The sequence below is a fragment of the Nannobrachium achirus genome (assembly GCF_963921795.1).
Source record: "Nannobrachium achirus genome assembly, chromosome: 7".
Classification (NCBI taxonomy): domain Eukaryota; kingdom Metazoa; phylum Chordata; class Actinopteri; order Myctophiformes; family Myctophidae; genus Nannobrachium; species Nannobrachium achirus.
Genome location: NC_137816.1, coordinates 52,236,679 through 52,257,805, shown reverse-complemented (window position 1 = coordinate 52,257,805; position 21,127 = coordinate 52,236,679). Strand labels below are relative to the sequence as shown.

The window sequence follows — 21,127 nt, the reverse complement described above, 5'->3', positions numbered from 1 at the left end:
TCCCCCCCGCCGCCCCCTTTTTTTCCTGAGACCCGCAGCAAGCTATTCTTCCTGAGGAGGCTTAGGCCATTCAATGTGTGCAATAGGCTCCTGCAGATATTCTACGAGTCAGTAATGGCCAGTGTCCTCTCTTTGTTGTGGTCTGTTGGGCTGGGTAACATCAACACAAGGGATGCCATGTTAACAAACTGAACAAGCTGTTGAGGAAAGCTAGTTCCGTGGAGTTAAACTGGACAATAATAAGGTGTTTGCAGTGTGGAGGATGAGGAGGAAGCTGGAAGCTCTGATGTGCTAATGAGAATGGGGAGTACATTCAGCCCACCCTGGCCACAATATGCCATGTGAATGGCATGAACCTGTAGACACCGGAAGTGGCGGAAGTGCTGTGGTTAACTGAAGTTACGTCATGCGTTGCAGTCTGTTTAAATACGCCAGCGAAACAAAATAGTTTGTAGCTCTTAATAGGTGTCCTTTGTCAGAATCCATGTTTTTGTTTGGATATTGTTTATTACGAGTGCAACCGAAGGGTCGGGAGAGTAGAATAGTTTTTTTCGCCAGCAGGGAATTCACCGCACTGTGAAAAAACAATAACATCCGATCAAATTCTGCCGGTGGAAGTAGCACCGTTCAATGCCGTATCAGCCTATGGTCGTAACCAGGCTGTTCTCTTCGCAGATGAGTAATCCTGGCTACGTGAGGCTACATTCAGCCACAGACCCATCACGACAGTCTGTATATCCATTCATAGGCGATAGCCAAGTCAAAGACTCTGGCGTAATCATGGACTCAGACCTAAATTTAAACAGCCAAAATAACACAATCACAAAGTCAGCCAAGTATCACCTCAACAAATATAGCATGGGTTAAAGCAGGATCTAGAAAAACCTCCATGTGTTCATCTTCAGTAGACTTGATTAGGCTACTGTAACAGTCCCTAAAAAGAAAGTAGAGCATATCACTCCAGCTCTTAAGTCCTGACACTGGCTCTCTGTGTGTTAAATATTTGTTTTAAAAATACTATTGTTGGTCTATAAAGGTATAAATGGTTTAGGGCCAAAATACATAATTTTTTGATTGCACACAATAGCCTGATGTCGGCTATAATGTGTTTCTCAAATAAACACGAAGGTACTGAAGGGGGTACTCAAGAAAATTTACCCCAAAAAGAAGAATAGAGGTATTAATCATGCTAATATTGTTCATAGTTAAATAATTGACTACAATTAAATGAGGAGGGTAAAAAACATGTACTGTTATCTTTAAGTTTTAACCCCAGCATCCCTATTCAGGGTTCACCAAAATGAATAAATAAAAAAAACGCGTCATAACGTTGGGATGCGTTGTTGTGAGCTTGTAGATCTGCTATTTTTGGTGAAAAGAGTTGGTGAAGAGAGTTGGGGTAGATCAGGGGAAGGCAAACTTTATGATCAAAAGAGGATCTTTTTGGCCAAAAACTTATTAAATATATGTTTGGAGCCACAAAAAGATGTTTGCTTTATATATTAATTTGTGCTTTTTCTGGTCTTTCAATATTACTTTTTTACTGTTAATTATTTGTATTGTTTGCTAACTTCTCAAAGCAGATCAAGTACACCAATAAGCCAGCATGTGTTGGTGGTGAAAGCAAACAACATATCCAAGCATTCATATATTCTTTATTTTCCTTCAATAATTAGTTTCTTATTTTTATCTGGTCTCTAGGCAACAACTGTTTTGTGAGAATGTTAGATCAGTGTTTCTCAAATGGGGTACGCGAAGGTAGTACTCAAGAAAATTACCCCAAAAAGAAGAATAGAGGTATTAATCATGCTAATATTGTTCCTAGTTAAATAATTGAATACAATTGAATGAGGAGGATAAAAAAACATGTACTGTTATCTTTAATGATGACACATGGAGAAACTTGATATGAGCCTCAGTTGCTAACCCAAATTACATGGTACCAGGCAACTGGGATGGCTTTTAAAGTTGAAGTTATTGACATGAAAACCGTTTGATTTTATATTCTTTGGATGGGGGGCTTAATATTATATAGCGTCATATACCACTATTTATGTATACTATAATTGCAGTCTTATAAGTTTTATTTTATTGCCGGGTAAAGGGGGTAATTGGATTCAGAAATCAGGGAAAGGGGGTACTCAAGCCAAAAAAGATTGAGAAACACTGGATATCACTGTATCTTCCCAGGCTGGCCTCCCGCCATTGCATTTCCATGTCAACTATTATACCTTTAAAATAGTACATGTTTTACGTCAACTGTCTTCTGTTATAGTGAAATGCTGTGATATTTTAGTACACTACACATTTTTGATCTCATATACTTGCAGACAGATAGATTAAACTTCCTGTCTGTACCTTCTGTAATGTTTAGCGTCATCCATCACTTCAGCACTATATGGTATAATTGAACTTTAGTTCACAGGGTGTTTCCGTTCCCTATGTTTACATTCTTGTATAATGTAAGTATCTTTTTCACATGCATCCTCTGTTGTGACATCTTAACCCAGTTGTCCTACTGACCAAAATCAATACCAAGGAAATGATTCAGCTTTCCCAAGTCTTCTATTGCAGTTTTGACATCCATCCACGGAATATGATGCTGTGGGACGGATTTCCATGGAATTTCTGTGGAATCTCTATATAAATGTATTGTACTAGCGCAGCGTTTAAATATTGGGCCCTTTCCCTGTATTTTGACACTTGTCATGACTTTCCTCACCGGAAACATATTCATTTACACATCAGTTTTTTCCCCTCCTCACTCTAGGTAATGTCAGACGTCTCTCCACCTACGTACAGTATTACAGTTTTTGATTGATTGATTGAATACCGTATTAACAGTTTGCAGATTGTACAGAGATACGGTTTACAAGGATTGTTAAGGATAACACAAAAAGCCCTAGGGGCTTGTTTACAGCCTTCTGTATTCAATTCATTAAGATGTAGAATTTGGTACCAAATATAATCTAACAAAATATTTTCAAATAGGAGTCTGTGGCCTAGAATGTATCAATTTAGGGATCCTTGGCATGAAAATGTTTGAAAACAACAGTGTTACCGGTAAACCATCTATTCCTCACTACAGATGCACTCTACTGCAAATGTCCTATTAACATACAAACACCTAGCCATGTCAAACAGGGTTCGCCAATTTCATTTACCAGTACCGTTCTGTAGAGCTGAGGTCTCTGAGTAGCACTCAGGCAATCTTTCCAGGCACCATTTTCAGACCTGATACAGTTAATCTTCCTGTATGAGGCAGTGTCAGTATAGGGAACTTCTAAGTTTGTTTCACTGAGTCCTGTTATTTTTTAGAAAGCACACAGACATAGCCATAGCCATAGCTACACACTGGCTATGTGAATGATAACGCAAACCTATACCTGCCTGGGTATGTGTTATTGTTCAGACTCTCCCCATTACTAACACTATCCCTAACCCTAACCACACGCATAGCCACGTAGTCGGAGTGATGGGACGTGAGACTGACCTGTGCCCCTCTACCTGCCTGTGAACTCTGGGTCTATTGTTCACGCTAAATCTGTGTGTACTTAGAGCTGCTTTCAGTCTTTCTGTTTCTAGTTTGGACTAACTTTCCTTGAGTTCACACATCACAATAAAGGATAGATTTGTTTATTTTACTATATATTTTTTTAAAGATATGTTTTTGGGCTTTTATGCCTTTATTGATGGGATAGTAGACTGACAGGAAACATGGAGAGAGATGAGGAGTGACACACGGCAAAGGCCGTCGGGATCAGGAATCGAACCAGCGACACGCTGTCAGGATACACTGAGTCTATGTGGTATGCGCCTGGACCGGTAGGCCTGCGGGCGACCCTGTTTATTTTACTATTGATTGTCATACAATCTACCACATTCTTACTTTTACTTTTTTTTACAAAATTACAGTGACCTAGAATCTCATGCCTAATTGTCTGGATACTGTAACATCCCTGTGGCAGTGGAGCAGAGCAGATCTAGGTGCCTTCTGTGGTGGGGTGGCAAGGATGTCTATATGATGTATTGTATATCATCTCACAAGCACATCTACAGCAGGTCAGGTAGGTCAAATGTACTAGCCACAGGCATTAGTGAGTATCAGGTGATCTAATCCTGTTGCTCTTTCTGTTACAGTGATATGGTTCCCATGAAAACAATCTGGATATATCCAACTAATCCAAGAAGCTATGGGTTAAAAATAAATGCCCATATGATCTCTGCAGCATAATAAAAGCAGCCCATCGTGAGTACAGCAAAAATATCGAGATACAGCTAAAATGAAATGACCCTTGTCACACACAGCAACAAGAGACTGTGTACTATATAATAGCCAAATACAAGAGACACATTGCACTGCTATAGAATGTAATGATTGCAGTATAACACAATAGAATTCTACAGTAGCTTTGTGTTTCCTTCCAAATTGAAGACCTACAGTATGTAAGCAGCTCGTCACTATGACGGGGATGGGGAGTCAGCTACTGTATAGACAGCTACGAAAAGTTTTAAACGTCAAAGTAATGTGTTGCTCTCAGGTGGTTAGGGAGGACATTCCACAGCATAGGAGCAGCTGAGCAGAAGGACCGGTCTCCCATGGTGTGGAGATTATAGTCTTTTTTGAGTTTTTGAGTGAGTTTGAATTTCCAGAGCGGAGGGAGCGGGTGGAGGTCGAGGGTTCAATGAGTGCCTTTAGATAGGGGAGGTTGGTGGCTGCTGTGGCTGCACTGATGGGTAAGGAGGAAGACCTATCCTGAAGGAGACGGAAGCCAGCGTAGGAAATATGAACATGTTCATATTTCCGCATTCTCATCAGGATCCTAGCAGCACAGTTCTGGATGTACTGTACTGGAGCTTCTGGATGCTCTTGCTAGGGACCCCGATGAGAAGTGCGTTGCAATAGTCAAGCCTTGAGGAGTCTCAGGCGTGAATGAGTTTTTCAGCATCTGGCAGGGTGAGTGTGGGACGGAGTCTAGCTTTGCTTCTGACGTGGAAGAATTATGTTTTGCACAGGTGTTTAATGTTAACATCTCTCTTTCATTTGCATTACAATGAGAGTTTCTATGCCAATTCTATACACTAACAGAGAAATCATGTTAAATTGTAGTTATTATTATGACGTGAGGTGAGTGGGTGATGAAATCCTCGCATAAATTGCAAATCAGTGCCAGTGAGTCCACTCGTCTGTTGCAGTCGAGTCTCAATTGCTGTGTGGTCAAAGGTCCGCCTTCATTCCCATGAAAGCAGACATAATTAGCAGCATTCATTGCATTTTTCTGGCAGTATGGGGCATCTTCTGATTCTGAATGAACTACCAGAAACATACTCACTGCAAGGGGTGTCGAAGTAATGTTTGAGAAGTAAAACATTTATGAGAAGTCACACAGTTTGCACCATATGTAATCTGCTTTAGAGACTTTTTCCTGTATCTAAATCTATGGAATGTTTCTGACATCTTATTTCCCGGCTTGATGCTTGAGGGTTTTACTGTTGTAATGTTTCTGCAAGCTGCGAGCTGTAAAGTTACAGATCTGTTCCTGTCCAGATGTCCAGGGCTCACCTTTTCTCATCAGATGGCCCTTAGGGTCAAGGGATGGGCTCTGAGTTTTTCTCTGCTATTTTAAGATTCTTGTTGCTTGTTTGTACGTGTTTTTGGGATGGGCTACTTGTATAGGGCATATAACAGTGAGACCTTGTTGTATTGTGAGCCAGACCGGGTCTTCCCATTGCATTTCTCTGCTACATTGAATAGTAAGTCTCCTATTTTGGTACCAAAATATAATAACTGATTCATTTACACTCTGAACTGTTGTCTTTGCCTTATTGTGTCTCTTATTTTGACCGAGTCCCATCCAGATTTCCATGACAGGGGAAAAGAAAAGAGATGTTTACTTGGCTATCGTGCTTCTAAGGTTGAATATACTATGAAAAAGTATTCAAGTTAGTTGGTCGACAAAGACCCAGTGATTGTTTACTAGTACGACAGAATATTTATTATTCATCAGTGTTAACTCTGTATTTTCATATTCTGTTTAGTTGTCTGATAAGAACTTGTAAAGTTTTAGTATTTCATCCTATATGAAGCCAGTTAATAATTGATCTCTTAATGAATTAAATACAGAGGACACAATAGAAACATGGGCCTTTTGTGTTATCCTTTTAACAATCATTGTACATCGGTACTAATTGCAGAATGTTAATAGTATTTAATCAATCAAAACCTGAGCCTGTTATTGAAACTGGATTTTAGATGGTGGTTTTATACTGTGTAAATCAACCCTGTGAGACAGATTTCTTTGACTCATTGATGCAAAGTAATTCACAGACTGTGAACCATTAGTCTGAAACCTAGTGGCTAATGTATTGACAAATATAAATGCCCAGAGTTAGTAACACTGGTGAATGTCTGCATCTGTTTTCTTGTCACTTCCAGCACCATGGCGAACGCCCTGGCCAACGCAGCCTGTGAGCGCTGCAAGAGTGGCTTTGGAGCGTCTGAAAAAATGCTCAATAGTAATGGAGAACTCTACCACGAGCATTGTTTTGTGTGTGCTCAGTGCTTCCAGGAGTTCCCACAAGGAGTCTTCTATGAGGTAAGTCAATTAAAAAAAATAAAGAAAAAAAAGCGAATTATTAAATTATGTAGCCTATCTTTGTCTGTTTTTAAATGTGGAATATGTTTTGTTTCTGTGCAGTTTGAAGGCAGGATGTACTGTGAGCATGATTTCAAAATTCTCTTTGCCCCTTGCTGCCATCAGTGTCGTGAGTATCACACTACTGCAACTGCACGCACGCAGGCACGCACGCAGGCACGCACGCTCGCACGCACGCACGCACGCACGCACGCACGCACGTACAGAAAAAGTACTCAAAACACTCATAGAATAATTTAGAAACCAAGGCATAAGTTGAGAAGACCTCGCCCTAAAGGGTGAGGTTGTGCCAATTCTTGGCCATCTGGCCAGTGATGTATATCGGACCAGTTACCCAAATATCGAGATCCATGTACTGTATATACTGTAGTACATCCCTTTTATGCCCATACATGGAGATCCCTGTCTGAACCAGCCACACAGATATGGGCTGTCTTCCTCCATATATGGTCATTCCCATATGATATTGATGACATCAGGGAGCTCCATATATGGGCATAAAAGGGATACTGTTAGAGTGGTTCCCATGATATCACAACATACAATATATTTTATTTCCATACATGGAGATCCCTATCTGAACCAGCCACACAGATATGGGCCATGTCTTGGTCATCTGGCCAGTGATATATATCCATGACATCAGGGATCTTCATATATGGGCATAAAAGGGATTCTGAGTATTCCCCAGAAGTCCATATATTATATGGACTTTTAAATAGATGATATCACCTGTGATGTCACAGTGATGTGTCAGGGAACCACAGTGACAGGCGTGACCTCCAGAGATACACGGATACGTGGACGGAAGACATCACAGTGACATCAGAGCATGATGTCACAGTGGCAAACCCATAGACTGTAGAGATGTGTACACGTCTACACGCGGACAAGCCGTGGCGTTTCTAAATGGCTATGGCTCAGCCATAACCACATAAGGAGTTCCCAATGCATTCAGCTACGCCCAACATGTCATCATGGCATCAGGTGCAAACAAACCAGTCTGCTCTGTTGGCACAAAAAAGGCATGTCCATATGGCAATTGGGCATATACTGTAGCTCCAATTGGAACCTCTCCATCCGCTATTTAACTCTGACATGAGTCACGGCGATAGCAACAACGGTGCCGTGTTATTCCGGAAGTTGTGACAGCAGAGGCATTACTACCTCCCCTGGTCAGATGTTGAATTTAATCCAATACAATGAAACCAGATGTAATTCATTATGTGACCAGGGATGGCAGCACCTCAGTCTTCCGGGTGATATAAACACAATGAATAAGAGCGGGAAAATTATGAAACTGTCTGACTAAATATGCGGTTTAAAAACTTGTTTCAAACTGTAGATTTTCTTGGCCTCTAAAAAATTTAACATCTGAGAGTTAAACTTTTTGGATATGATGTGCGGAAAAAGGTAAGAATCATGTATCGGAGTGAACATTCACCGGAGATTTCCTATTTTGCTAGCTATAGCTTGGAACCTCATCGTGGATCGGTGGTGCGAAGTAGGTGTGAGCCCGAACCTCTAGATACTTAAATGAGGTATTTTTGTCATTGTCCCAGGTGACTTCATCCTTGATGGTCGTGTGATTAAGGCCATGAACACTAGCTGGCACCCTGAATGCTTCTGCTGTGAATTATGCAAGGCTGTGCTTGCTGACGTGGGATTTGTTAAGAATGCTGGCAGGTAGGTTGTTTTTTATTTGTATTTTTATACACAAGCAAAATCCCATGGCAACCCCATAATGCATTACAATAACGATCACAATACGAATTTTGGAATGTTATAAAGACTGGACTGATGCTGTAGATATTGAACGATTTAACCACTTAAGCCATATGTACTTTGTTGATTAGTGAAAATAGCCTATCTACAAGCTCTGCTATTTTTGTTATTTTTGAACATGTGTAAAAAACAAAATCCATTTTTGCCTATAATGATGTATACCCGACATAGCGGTGCCAGGGTGAGTGGTTAGATTATCACAAAATGATGTAGTCACTGTCTTGGCCCGCCCTCTTTAGGCACCTCTGCCGTCCATGCCATAACCGAGAAAAAGATAGAGGTGTGGGAAAGTACAACTGTCATAAGTGCCACGCCATCATTGAGGAGCAGCCACTAATCTTCAAGAACGATCCCTATCATCCTGACCACTTTAACTGCAACAACTGTGGGTGAGTCTTACCAGTCCACTTGTCCATACATAGACCAACAGTACGACTTCGCCTGTTTTCAACCTGTATAGTTGTCCCCCTGACTCATAGGAGGGCTGGGGACAGACACCTCAGAAACCCGTACCAGTGACATCATCGTTATGCAGATTTCAAATTAGATTTTATTATTAACATGAGAACAATGGCTTCCATATGTCATGCTACATCCAGGAATAGAAACGATGGCCGGCGCTGAGTCGTCCTGACTGTGATGTTGCAATGTTTGGCCCGGGAACTCGCTCGCTTTAGCTCGCTCGGTTGTGCCTCTCGTTCGGCACGCCTCTGACAGTGTCCAATTGGAAACAGCGTGGCTCCCAGGAGGCCACGGGCCCTCGGGAACCGGGTGGACCCCAACAAGTCCCGTAGAAATCATGTTTTTCCCCACACACATGAATTAAATAATCACAACATATACTGTAACTCCCACATTCCACAACGTGTTTATTGAAGCGGCCAGCTGCTTAAAAACATTAAAATAGCTTAATAGATCTGCTCGAAACAGTTTGAAACATAAAAAAAGAAGAAGAAAAAAAGTGTTGTGACCCATAAAAGATTGGCTCTAATCGTTTGTCCTTCTTTAGCAAGGAGCTGACAGCTGATGCAAGGGAACTGAAGGGAGAGCTCTTCTGTTTGTCCTGCCATGACAAGATGGGTGTACCAATCTGTGGGGCCTGTAGGAGACCCATCGAGGGACGTGTTGTCAATGCCCTGGACAAACAATGGCATGTGCAGGTTGGTGAGAGAATAATACTAGATCATTCTTCTTGTCCATGCCTAATTCATTTGATGGACTGAAAAAAAAAGAAGAAAGAAAACTATAAGCAGTGCTCTTCCGAGCACAGGTCTCCGGCAGGTCGGGGAGGTTATTGTGGCCTCCTGGTGGAGCTATAATATGTCAATGTGAAAAGGCCGGGGTGATGTGTCTTCTGCCTTTCATGGCAATCGGACACTATTTGCATGATTTGAAGCATTTCGTTCCAAAAATTTGTTTTGCAAAGGTCGAACTGCTGGTGGCGTGATGCTATTAAAGGCCAATGTGAAAAGGGTGGCATTTGTTCCTCCAAGGTGGAGTCAATAATTGATTCCAAAATGTGCTTATTTCTTTCTCTAGTATTAAGTATTAAGTATTGAGGGTCAGCCTCATTTGAGTCAGTAAAAATTACTACAATATTGATTTTTTCAAGGCATAAATAATCAAGAATTTAGTTGTTTAGGGTATTTAGATGTATTTAGGTAATGAATCAGAATCAGCTTTATTGTCACATCACAGGTTTACAGAAGTAAAGGTAAGGTGGGTGAAGTTTGTTTTGTGCATCGAAATGTACTGTGCATGATAGCCTACTTCGTTAGTAAAAAGAATAATGTCAAGCGTGTGGCGACCGCATAATCCACATAAGGTAGACTGACACTGGTATAATCCGCAAAAAGGTCCATGTGCAAGAGCAAAGAAATAAGTCAAGTCACTTGTCGGTATAATCTAAATCTAAATCCGAGTCACTTAGTAGGTATAGGTCCAAAGAAAAGCAAAGGTCTGATACCAGATCAGTGTCAGTGTCTATGTTGCGTTTATATTTAGGTATCATTTTAAGAGAACGGTCTAACTAGGGCTATATTGTTTATAATAGAGCATGAATTAACTGGAGACCTGTGCCTTGTGGCAGAGTGACATCTGTAATGAGAGGTGGTATTCTTAGTGGCAGGTCAATGGTGGTAAGTACCTGAATGCTTCCAGCCCTGTCTAATGTAGGCTGCTGTGTGCTTGTGTGTGTTTACAGCATTTTGTGTGTGCTACGTGTGAGAAGCCTTTCCTGGGTCACCGCCATTATGAGAGGAAGGGCTTGGCTTACTGCGAGACTCACTATAACCAGGTAAAAATCTGTTTTGGATGTGTTTAATCATGGTAGAAGTACCGGTAGCTTGTGTCATGTAATCGAAAAATCTTGATAATTGACACTAAACAATCTGATCTGTGTGTACCTTGAATTACCTCATAGAATCATGTGTAATGTCTGCTTTATAAACATATAATCTATAATATCTGTGTTCAATTCTCACCCATAAAGCTCTTTGGCGATGTGTGCTATCACTGCAACCGTGTGATTGAAGGCGATGGTAAGGATCAACCTGACAAAACTATAGTTTGCATATTATTTGTATGCAGTACTAGGGCTGAACGATTTAATAATTTTCAAACAGTTATTTATTATTATATTAATTATAATCATAATATGCAACGGGAGCGAGACTTACCCAGTGTTTATAGCACTGCAGCAAATCGCCAAAAACAACCGATCCAACAGTATCACAACACGTGTAGATCTGTGTTGTCTATCTGTCGGGCAACACAATCGGAGTAATAAATGAGCATATTGATTAGTTGTTGTTGTCCTCTCCAGAAGCGCATTAAAAGTTATTTCCATCAGACCAGTTCCAACAAAGTGATCAGATAATGAATCTTCGCGTAATCATTATAAGCAAAACATCCTTAAATCCTTAGACAGAGATTAAAAGCCGGCGTTCAGTTTGCCGTAAACTAAACTTTCAAAGCAGCCAAAGGTACGGCTCCTCCATACCTCCAAAACCTGATCAACCCCTACACCCCCACCTGTTCACTCAGATCAGCCAACACAGGGATGCTGACAGAACCCTCGCTAAAAACCCCATGACTAAAATCCACTCGTCATAGACAATTTGCCCACCTGGCCCCCAAATTGTGAAATAAACTCCCTGCCGCACTTAGACTGTAAGAGACTAGCTTCCGCCGTGGACTGAAGACTCACCTCTTTAGACTCCACCTAAATCCATAGCACTACTGTAACACTCCCCTTTCCTCGATGACCACACATGAAGCTAGATATTTTTTAGGTTTTTAGAGATGTTTTTTACTGATTAGGTGCGTGGTCTACCTATTTTTTTTCTAGATTGATATTCCTATGCTATGCATTTGTTGTATTGTTGTTGTTGTTGTACTGACATATTACCTTGCTTAATATATTGATATATTGACGAACATAAGTCGCTTTGGATTAAAAGCGTCTGCCATATCCATATGTATGTTCGTATGAGTACAGCAACACCAGCGCACCCTGCATCGCCCAATCACACTGGGTGTGATTTTAAATGTATTACAGCAGGGGTTTTCAAAGTTTTCAGGCCAAAGACCCCTTAGTTGAGAAGGAGATGAAGCAGGGACCCCCTCAACCTTTTCATAGATGCCATATAGTGTCATGGTTTGACTGCACAATCATCATTGTATTTTGGATTCATGTCAATTTGTGTTTTCAGATATTTAACCGTCAATTCCTAATAAACAAACTAGACCTTATACTCTGTACTTCTTATTTCCCTCTACACCAAACCTCTTTGCCAAAAATAGACGATCTACAGTAGAAGCTCACAACGCCTGCGAGGCGGTGGCGGTGTGAGCTTGTAGATCTGCTATTTTCAGCTAAAGAATATGGACACTTGTATGGTAAATCACACCGGTGTGATGTCATCTCGGTGTGATTTACAATACAAAGCCCAAAATCAATCCTCCAGTTCTAGGCAACGCAGGACTTTTTTTTTAATTTATTGAAAATGGGTGGTCTTCCCCTTTAATATAAAATATATCTATCACACAAGATTTGGAGGACCCCCTGTAGTAACTCTGAGGACCCCCTGTTGAAGACCCTTTTATTACAGAATGTGCAATGCCCTCCCCGAACATTTGAGAGCCCACAGTCTACCTACGCTTTTAAAACATGGACTAAAACACACCTTTTTAACAAAGTATTTTCAAAGTTTATAGTTCATTGTTTTCTATGCCTTAAATTTAATCAGTTTTTAATCAACTTTTTAGGCCAAGTAGGGTCTTTTGTTGTCGTAACTATTTTTTATGCCATTGTTTTTAAATACTGTAGCACAAGGGATTTGTAAAAATGGAAAGTGCATTACAAATAAAATGTATTGTTATAATTATTATTATACTTATTATTATTATTAATACCCCAATACATTTTGAAGTGAAGCTTGACTTTAAAAATGTAGTGGTCAGAAAAAAAATCTCCAAATCGTTCAGCCCTATGCAGTACCTAGTCATCGCAATACAGTTGTATAAAGCTGTCCTCATAGGTTATTATTCACTTGTAAATCATTCCAGCTCAACTGTTATTATTTCTTCTGTCAACCAGTGGCGTCTGCCCTGAACAAAGCCTGGTGTGTCAGCTGTTTCTCTTGCTCTACCTGCAACACAAAACTTACCCTCAAGTAAGTTAAAATGGCACAAATTCCTTCTCTCTCTACGACTGATCTGATCTTGACCTTTATTTGGATGTTAATCCAGAGTTGAATTGGTCCTCTCTGTTTTCTGTAGATGTTTTGCTTCACTAGTCTACCTACCTCCTTGCACTTAAATTCAATCAACTTCTCCTCCCTTGTTTGACTGCTGTCCTTGTGTTTCTATTTTCCTGTCTGACTTATCTTCCTCTCTGATACTCTTCCTTACCTCTATGCCTGGAACCTACCCCAGAGAGAAGCCAGTGTGTAAGCAATGCTATGAGCACTGGGTTGAAAAATAGCAAACTGTCTTAAGTTATTTTCAGAAGTTGAGTGTGTGTCGATAAGCCTTCCAATGATTTTAAACCACTTTAATATCAGAGATCATGTATTTGCTTGTGGATGTAAGGTTTTATGTTCATGGGTGAATGTGTGGGTGTTTGGGTAAGATATAAGCTAGTTCTATTCAGGTATTGATATTGTACTTTCTTTCTCTTTGTGTTTGTAGGAACAAGTTTGTGGAATTTGACATGAAGCCCGTGTGTAAGAAATGTTACGAAAAGTTCCCTCTGGAGCTGAAGAAAAGGCTAAAGAAACTGGCAGAAGCTGTGGGACGCAAGTAAACCTCTGCTCTCTACACAAATCGGGGGTGTCGCTGCACAGTAAATTCCAGGATTTGCTGTGTTGTAAAAAAATGGCAATTGTGTATCAAAATGTCTTAATTATGTCACCTGTCAGATGATATGACATTGTCAATTTCTTGGGGATATAAAAGTAATGCCAAACAAATAGGTAGGCCTACTATATTCCTTCCATTGAAATTAGCCTCGGTGAACATTGTTTGACATGCCTCTTAATTCAGATTTAATGCATTCTTGTATTTATATTTTTTACAATTTAAAAGCTGATATAATATATATGTTATGCATTCAGCAACCCTTTTGGTAACACTTCCTGTGTCGACCATGTCTATAAGTATTACAACATTAGGGGTGATGTTATTTTTATTCACCATAAACATTCACTATTTTTGGTGCGCTACTGCCAACTAACTATCACACTAGTATGCTACTTTCATTTCAATGTACAGTATGATGAACTGTTGTTCCATTTTTACTGATCAAGTATTCCAAATAATAGTAAAGCAATCCTACTACACATTTAACAACACTGTCTGTCTCAATACATTGCACTCCTCCTCCATGGCCTACCTTACAAAAATCTACAATTGCAATTCCCTTCATGTTAAATTGTTTTTATTACATAACATATTGGTACTCAGGGACGTGCTGGGCCCCTGATTCAGCCCGGGAAAAAAGAGTTGCAGAGGCCCTCATTGCGCGCTATAAAGAGAGATCTCTCTCTATAGCGCTGCTGCTTCTACTCAAAGATTTGCCATTTCAGATCATGACAAAGTGACAAGCCAGTGGGCCAATTACATGAGTTATATTTCGTCGTTGTCGGGTGGAAACCTTGTACGTCCAGAACCGTTTGTGTTGTATTTATCATTTTAAAAATGATTTAAACTAGTGAAAACAGTAAAAACTAGTGAAAACTTTTGTGCGACGGCCTTGTATGATGAAGCAGGGCTTTGCTTTGTGAAAAGATTTACAAATTTGAAACTTACATATACAAGGTTTCTGCCCGACAGTGACGATTTAGTTTGTTGGCTGCCCAGCCCCCAAAATGGAACGAAGGCCGACGTTTTTTTTTCTTTTTTTTTCCCTAATAACCAGCCTTGGCCGGCCAGGAATGAACCGGCCGTTCGGGAGTTGTCCGGCTTTTCCCAATGGCCAGCACGTCCCTGTTGGTACTCCTTACATTTTGGTGGGTTCTCCGGCATTTCTTCTGTTGCTCCTGCTTTTTGAGCGGTGGTCACAACGCTCCTATACGTGGCGGTGTGTGTGGGTCTGTATGCGTCCGTGTCTGTAGCCTGCAGGACCTTTTATGACCACACATGTTAAGGGAGGGGCGCTGTTGTTCAGGATAGGCCAGGCACACTCACACACAAACGTTCAGGCCAGGCCAGGCGCGCGCACACACACACACACACACACACACACACATACACACACACACACACACACACACACACACACACACACACACACACACACACACACACACACACACACACTCTCTCTCTCTCTCTATTGGTGAGCAAGTGTGGCTCTCTCACTCACTCACTCACTCACTCAATTCAATTCAAAAATTCAATTCAATTCAATTCAAAAATGTAATTTAATTTAATTCAAACACACACACACACACACACACACACACACACACACACACACACACACACACACACCTACACACACACACACACACACACACACACACACACAGGGAAGGGTGGGTCAGCAAGTCTCCCCTCCCACATGCACACACACACACACACACACACACACACACACACACACACACACACACACACACACACACACACACACACACACACACACACACACACACACACACACACACACACAGGGAAGGGTGGGTCAGCAAGTCTCCCCTCCCACATGCACACACACACACACACACACACACACACACACACACACACACACACACACACACACACACACACACACACACACACACACACACACGACCACCGCTCAGTTCACACGGGTGTGATTTTTTACATGCAAGCACCATTCTATCCCTCTGTGCATACCTCATAACCCAAACTCTGTACATAATTTGCTTGCACATATCCTCGAACGGTTAAGGACTAGTGTAAAGAACGTACAAAAGCAATATTTCACATAACATTAAATTATATTAATTAACATTATAATTGAACAGGGTGAACATTCTTGTAAGTATCTTTTCCATGGAAATTGTGTGGAATTTCTATATGAATGTATTGTACTACCTGAGCTCAGGTAATTGTTCTGCACCATTTTCAGACCTGATACAGGTAATCTTCCTGTATGGGGCAGTGTCAGTATAGCCAACCAAGTTTCTTTCACTGTGTCACTGTTATCTTTGAGCGGTGCCTCAGTGCTCCAATGCTTGACTGTATATCTGCGGTGTGTGTAGGTATGTGATGTCTGTATGCAGTATGCAACAGCTGCAATACCGCTGGGTGACCAAGTGGCGTTCTTGAACACCCTTGACATTAATGGACAACACAAGAATTCATATAGGCCTATATAGCTTAATGAAATGAACTGCTCAAAGGCACCGCTCACTTCACACTGGGTGTGATTTCTTTTTAGAAAGTACACAGACACATCAGGCATCAGTGAATGATAACACAAACCTACCTGCCTGTTAACTCTGGGTGGGTCTATTGGTCATGCTAAATCTGTGTGTACTTATAGAGCTTATAGAACTAACTTTCCTTGAGTTCACACATCACAATTTAGGGTAGATTTGTTTATTTTACTCTTGATTGTCATACAATCTACCACATTCTGTACTTTTTGATCATCATCATAATTACAGTGGCCTAGAATCTCATGCCATGTCTGGATACTGTAACATCCCTGTGGCAGTGGAGCAGAGCAGAGTCTAGGTGCCTTTTGTGGTGGGGAGGCAAGGATGGCTGTACCATCTCACCATCAAGCACACCTAACCTACAGCAGGTCAGGTAGGTCAAATGAACTAGCCACAGGCATTAGTGTGTATCAGGTGATCTAATCCTGTTCTTTGTGATGTGGTTCCCACAAAAACAATCTGGATATATCCACGATTCCACAAAGCCATGGGTTAGAAAAGAAATGCCCATTGTGATCTCTGCAGAATGATAAAAGAAACCCATCATGAGAAGAGCAAGAATATCGAGACACAGCTAAAATTAAATTACCCTTAATGTGGTGTGTATTACGAATTTGACTCAACAAGCTGAAGGACCTATAGGACTCCACACCATGCTGGATCTTGGACTTCCAGGTCTTCCAGGTGTTGAGGATGGGCCCCTCAACACAGTGTCCTGAGCGCCCTCCTCATCTCCTTATACCACCCATGCCCCAACTTGGTGAGGAGACTGAGCATGCCAACAACACAACAGTGATATGCCTTATCATCACTGACACGGAAAGATGGCCAACAAAGAACCTCTCTCCCAACATTGGCCTGACCAAGTAGCTGCTCGTGGACTACAGGGAGAGGCTTTACCCCGATCTGCATCAATGCGTCTGCTGTGGAGAGAGACAGTCATTAGCTTGTAGTTTCTTGTTCACATAATGGGGCTTTTAAGCTGTGACATCATTTTGTAGTCAGACCTCCAAGCAGATTTATTATCAATATCTGTCCCTCGCTATTTCAACAGATCCGAGACAAAAATAGCAACTAAAGTATAATTCTACCACTTTCCTTTCAACAACAAAGAGAAGAAAAAATAGTAAATAGTAAAAATAGTAAGAAGATTAAAGGGCGCTGGGGCCTTTTGGCCCCAAAAGTTCTCCTCTGCCTACAAAATGATGTCAGACTTAACAGCCCCATAATCACCATGGATCTCTCCTGGGATGAGCACACTGGCAATGTTGTGAACAATGCAGAGGAATGTCAGAAGAAGTTCTGCATGGGCCCAAGATCCCTATGGCCCTTCTACCGAGAGAAGACTGCATGCCTGGCAAGGGAACTGCACTGCTCTAAACCAATGGTTCTTAAAGGACAACTTTAGTTTTTTACAACATATTTTAGATTGTAATTAAAGAATATAAAAGATGAGTGTTAAAATTATTTCATTTACTTCTTTCTAATGTTTTAGAGATTCTTATTTCAGTGGTTGGTGGCATGCGTACAAGTGGCTAAATATGTCATTTTACACAGAATAAGCCCATTCCCAAGATACAACGCAACCTTTCATGGTTGGATGTGACTTATGGGGGCTAGAAGTGTTACTGTAAATAGCAATAAAGAAACTGCTGGCTTATTGTGTCTAAAAGATATATTTAGCCACTTGTACGCATGCCCCAATGTGTACGCATGCCCCACATTTTAGCACGGTAAACACGATAAAACAATAGAATAGCAAATGAAAACATTTTAACACTCACTTTTTCTTTTCTCTAATTACAATCTAAAATATGAACCTTTGTTGTAAAAAAACAAACAAAGTTGTCCTTTAACCTGTGGGTCTTGACCCCCAGGGGGGTCCCCAAATTATTTTGAGGGGTCGCCAGATGATTAACTTAATGTGCAATGTTGTTTTCTCGCCCAACAGTAAACAAACCAACATCATGTTTAACTTAAGTGTAAAGAGGGTATATTATATATTTGTCTTGATGCTACAATTCAGAGGAGTTTGAATTTCTGAACAAATCTTGAAACATAATGCCCCCTTTCTTATAAAGAAATTGCCTAATGACATCCACAAAACTAGAAAAATATTGTTCCTTCGAAACAATTGTGGGCTCGCTTCAAGCCAGAAAACAATGGCTATAAAAGTACAAAATGTCAAGATCGCAGGCAGTGCTCTCTTTGACGTTACTGACGTCAAAGATTGGTCCATTTTGTTCCAAAAATGTGTTGTGCAAAAGTTGACCCGCTGGTGGCGCTATAACAGGCCAATGTAAGAAGGGTGGTATCTGTTCCTTGACCTATTGGGAAGTGCTTGCAAGATTTCACGCACATTGCAGGCTGTGTTCATGATTTGAGGTGTTTTTGGCTTTGGCCACTTTATCGCTGCTTGCAGCTATATTCATTATTATTATTATTTTTTGTGTGTGTGCACTTCATAGGCATATTAGATAAAGGTCCTTAGATTGTGTGTAGAATGTTTCATGCAAATTGCAAAAAAAAATCCTAACGGGTTTAAGCGTTTCACAAACTGCTCAAAATGATATAGCGCCCCCCTTTGGCCAATTGGGGTAAGATTGGTTTTAGTGATATTTGGACTAACACTCTACATCTTTGCCAAATGCCATGAACATGTTACTTTGCATGTATGATTTAGAGGCAGAAGAATAATTTGCATAAAACTGCAATATTCATTGAATTTATTTAAAAAAGCATGTTTCAATTTTAAAGAAATCCGATCTGACAGATCTTTAGATATCGGTCCAAAGTTCACGTAAAAAAAGTTTTGTGCACGTGGAGCGAAAATTCCAGAATAAAAGCAGGTTTACGCTTTTTACAAACTGCTCAAAATGGCGGAAAACCGAAGGGCGGAGCTTACTTAACAACGACACAGATGTCTTCCGCTCGAGTCAAAGCACGCGTGTAACAAGTTGCATGTCTTCAAACGAAACGAGTCATGACTTATGCCCGTTTGAAGTTTGAATTTTCAAACGCTTCGTATAGTGCCCCCCTTTGGCCGATTGGAATAAAATTGGTTTCAGTGATACTTTGACTAACCCTCCACATCTTTGCCAAATGCCATGAACGTGTAACTTTGCATGTATGATTTAGAGGCCGAAGAATAATTTGCATAAAACCGCAATATTGATTGAACTATTAAAAAATTATATTTCACTTTAAAAGAAATCCGACCAGACAGTTTGACCGTATTGGTCCAAAGTTCATGTGAAAAACGTTTTGTACGCTTAACGCAAAAATTCCAGGAGGAGATAGATTTTTACTGTTTATCATATAATTCCAAATTGTGGGAGATCTAAAGGTCAGAGGTCAAAAGTCAGAGGCTAAAAGTTGTTCGGCATGAGGAGACGCATACGTGTATACAGATTTCATGCCTGTACCTCAAACACAGCATGAGCTATACCTGTTCAAAGTTTGCACTTTCGAAGGCTTCCTACAGCGCCACCATTTGGCCGATTGCTATAGAAAATAATAGCACACTTCGCCACTGTAAACTGAACACATTGATGTTTTTATTTTCATTTTCTCACTAAGTATGTAGGAGTAGAAAGGAACCGAAGTTTTGAGGAGAACTTGCTCTAGTATATAAACTAGAAAATGTGCAATTTGGGAAATTGCGAGTGTGGTTGCTCGCCCCGCCCCCCTCCCACGAGTTTTGCAAGACGATTATGTTGTCACGTCGCTCCCGAGATCGTTTGTGTTTCATTTTGAGAGGGTCGTTCCCCCTGAAAAACGCGTTTTGGCACGAAACGGTTACGTTTGGCGCGTTTGTGGCGCCCCCTAAGGGTCGAAGTGGAAATGCTTTTGGGGATTTGTTGAATATCCCACCCGCGACTTGTGGTTAAAATTTTGTGTTGACTGGATGTTTCGTTTGTGATTTATGGCTGATTTTTGCAAAAAGGGCCCCTCACGCTAAATTTGGAAGCCTGTTACGGACGAACGGTATGGACTATCGAAATATCGCTTGAATATGTTTATCGCATGGGTCCAGAGATCATCTGTACCGATTTTTGTGACATTTGGAGAAAATATGTGGGAAAAGGAGCAAAAAGTGTGTTTTGAAGAAAATTCAAAATGGCGGAAAATCTATCCTGACGCAAATGGGCGTGGCCTATATGGGGAGATGCGTCATGACCCAAGGAATCCAGGGAAAAAAGAATTTTAATTTTCCGACCTACGGTTCAAGAGTTACAGGCCGAAACGTAAAGTGGGCTGTTATAGCGCCACCATGAGGCTGACTGACAATATTATTTTTTATTTATTCCTTGAACTGATTATGCATCTCCTCTCCAAGTTTTGAAACTGTAGCCTCTATGGTTTGCGAGAAAAAAAAGAATTGAATGTGAGTTTTTGCTATTCCCATTATAAGTCAATGGGGAAAATTAATTCACTAATAAATTAATATCAATTAAACGATACAACCTTTCTCTTAGCAAAATAATAGCACACGATTCCCGATGAAGCCGGTCGATTTGACATATGGCGCGAGTGTGTGGCGCAAAAACTGTGGGAGGAGTAGGGCGTCAAAATAAAGTTTATCTACCGGAAAAATAAAGTTTCCCTAGGACTATAGTGTGTTGCCCTGTAAGGGCAACCACACTAACTAGAAAAGCAGTTCCTGCAGAAACTGCGTGGGCTCGCTCGAAACTGTTATGAAGTAATAGTAGAAAATGCATTTAAGCGCAAGGGTGTAAAAAAAAGTTTTTTTTTAAAAAAAAATTTTTT

At 40.7% G+C, this 21,127-nt stretch overlaps 1 protein-coding gene across 1 annotated transcript; it reads left to right on the top strand.

Moving 5' to 3' along the window:
- Positions 1-6,437: 6,437 nt before the first annotated feature.
- Positions 6,438-13,749, top strand: LOC308288087 (LIM and senescent cell antigen-like-containing domain protein 1; the record flags this gene model as incomplete). The annotated part of the gene is made up of 9 exons (XM_080729430.1): positions 6,438-6,596; positions 6,699-6,765; positions 8,219-8,342; positions 8,681-8,830; positions 9,451-9,601; positions 10,645-10,737; positions 10,933-10,981; positions 13,042-13,117; positions 13,635-13,749. Exons 1-9 carry the CDS (start codon positions 6,441-6,443, stop codon positions 13,747-13,749), a joined length of 981 nt encoding a protein of 326 aa, XP_080585556.1. The 5' UTR covers positions 6,438-6,440.
- Positions 13,750-21,127: the final 7,378 nt, after the last annotated feature.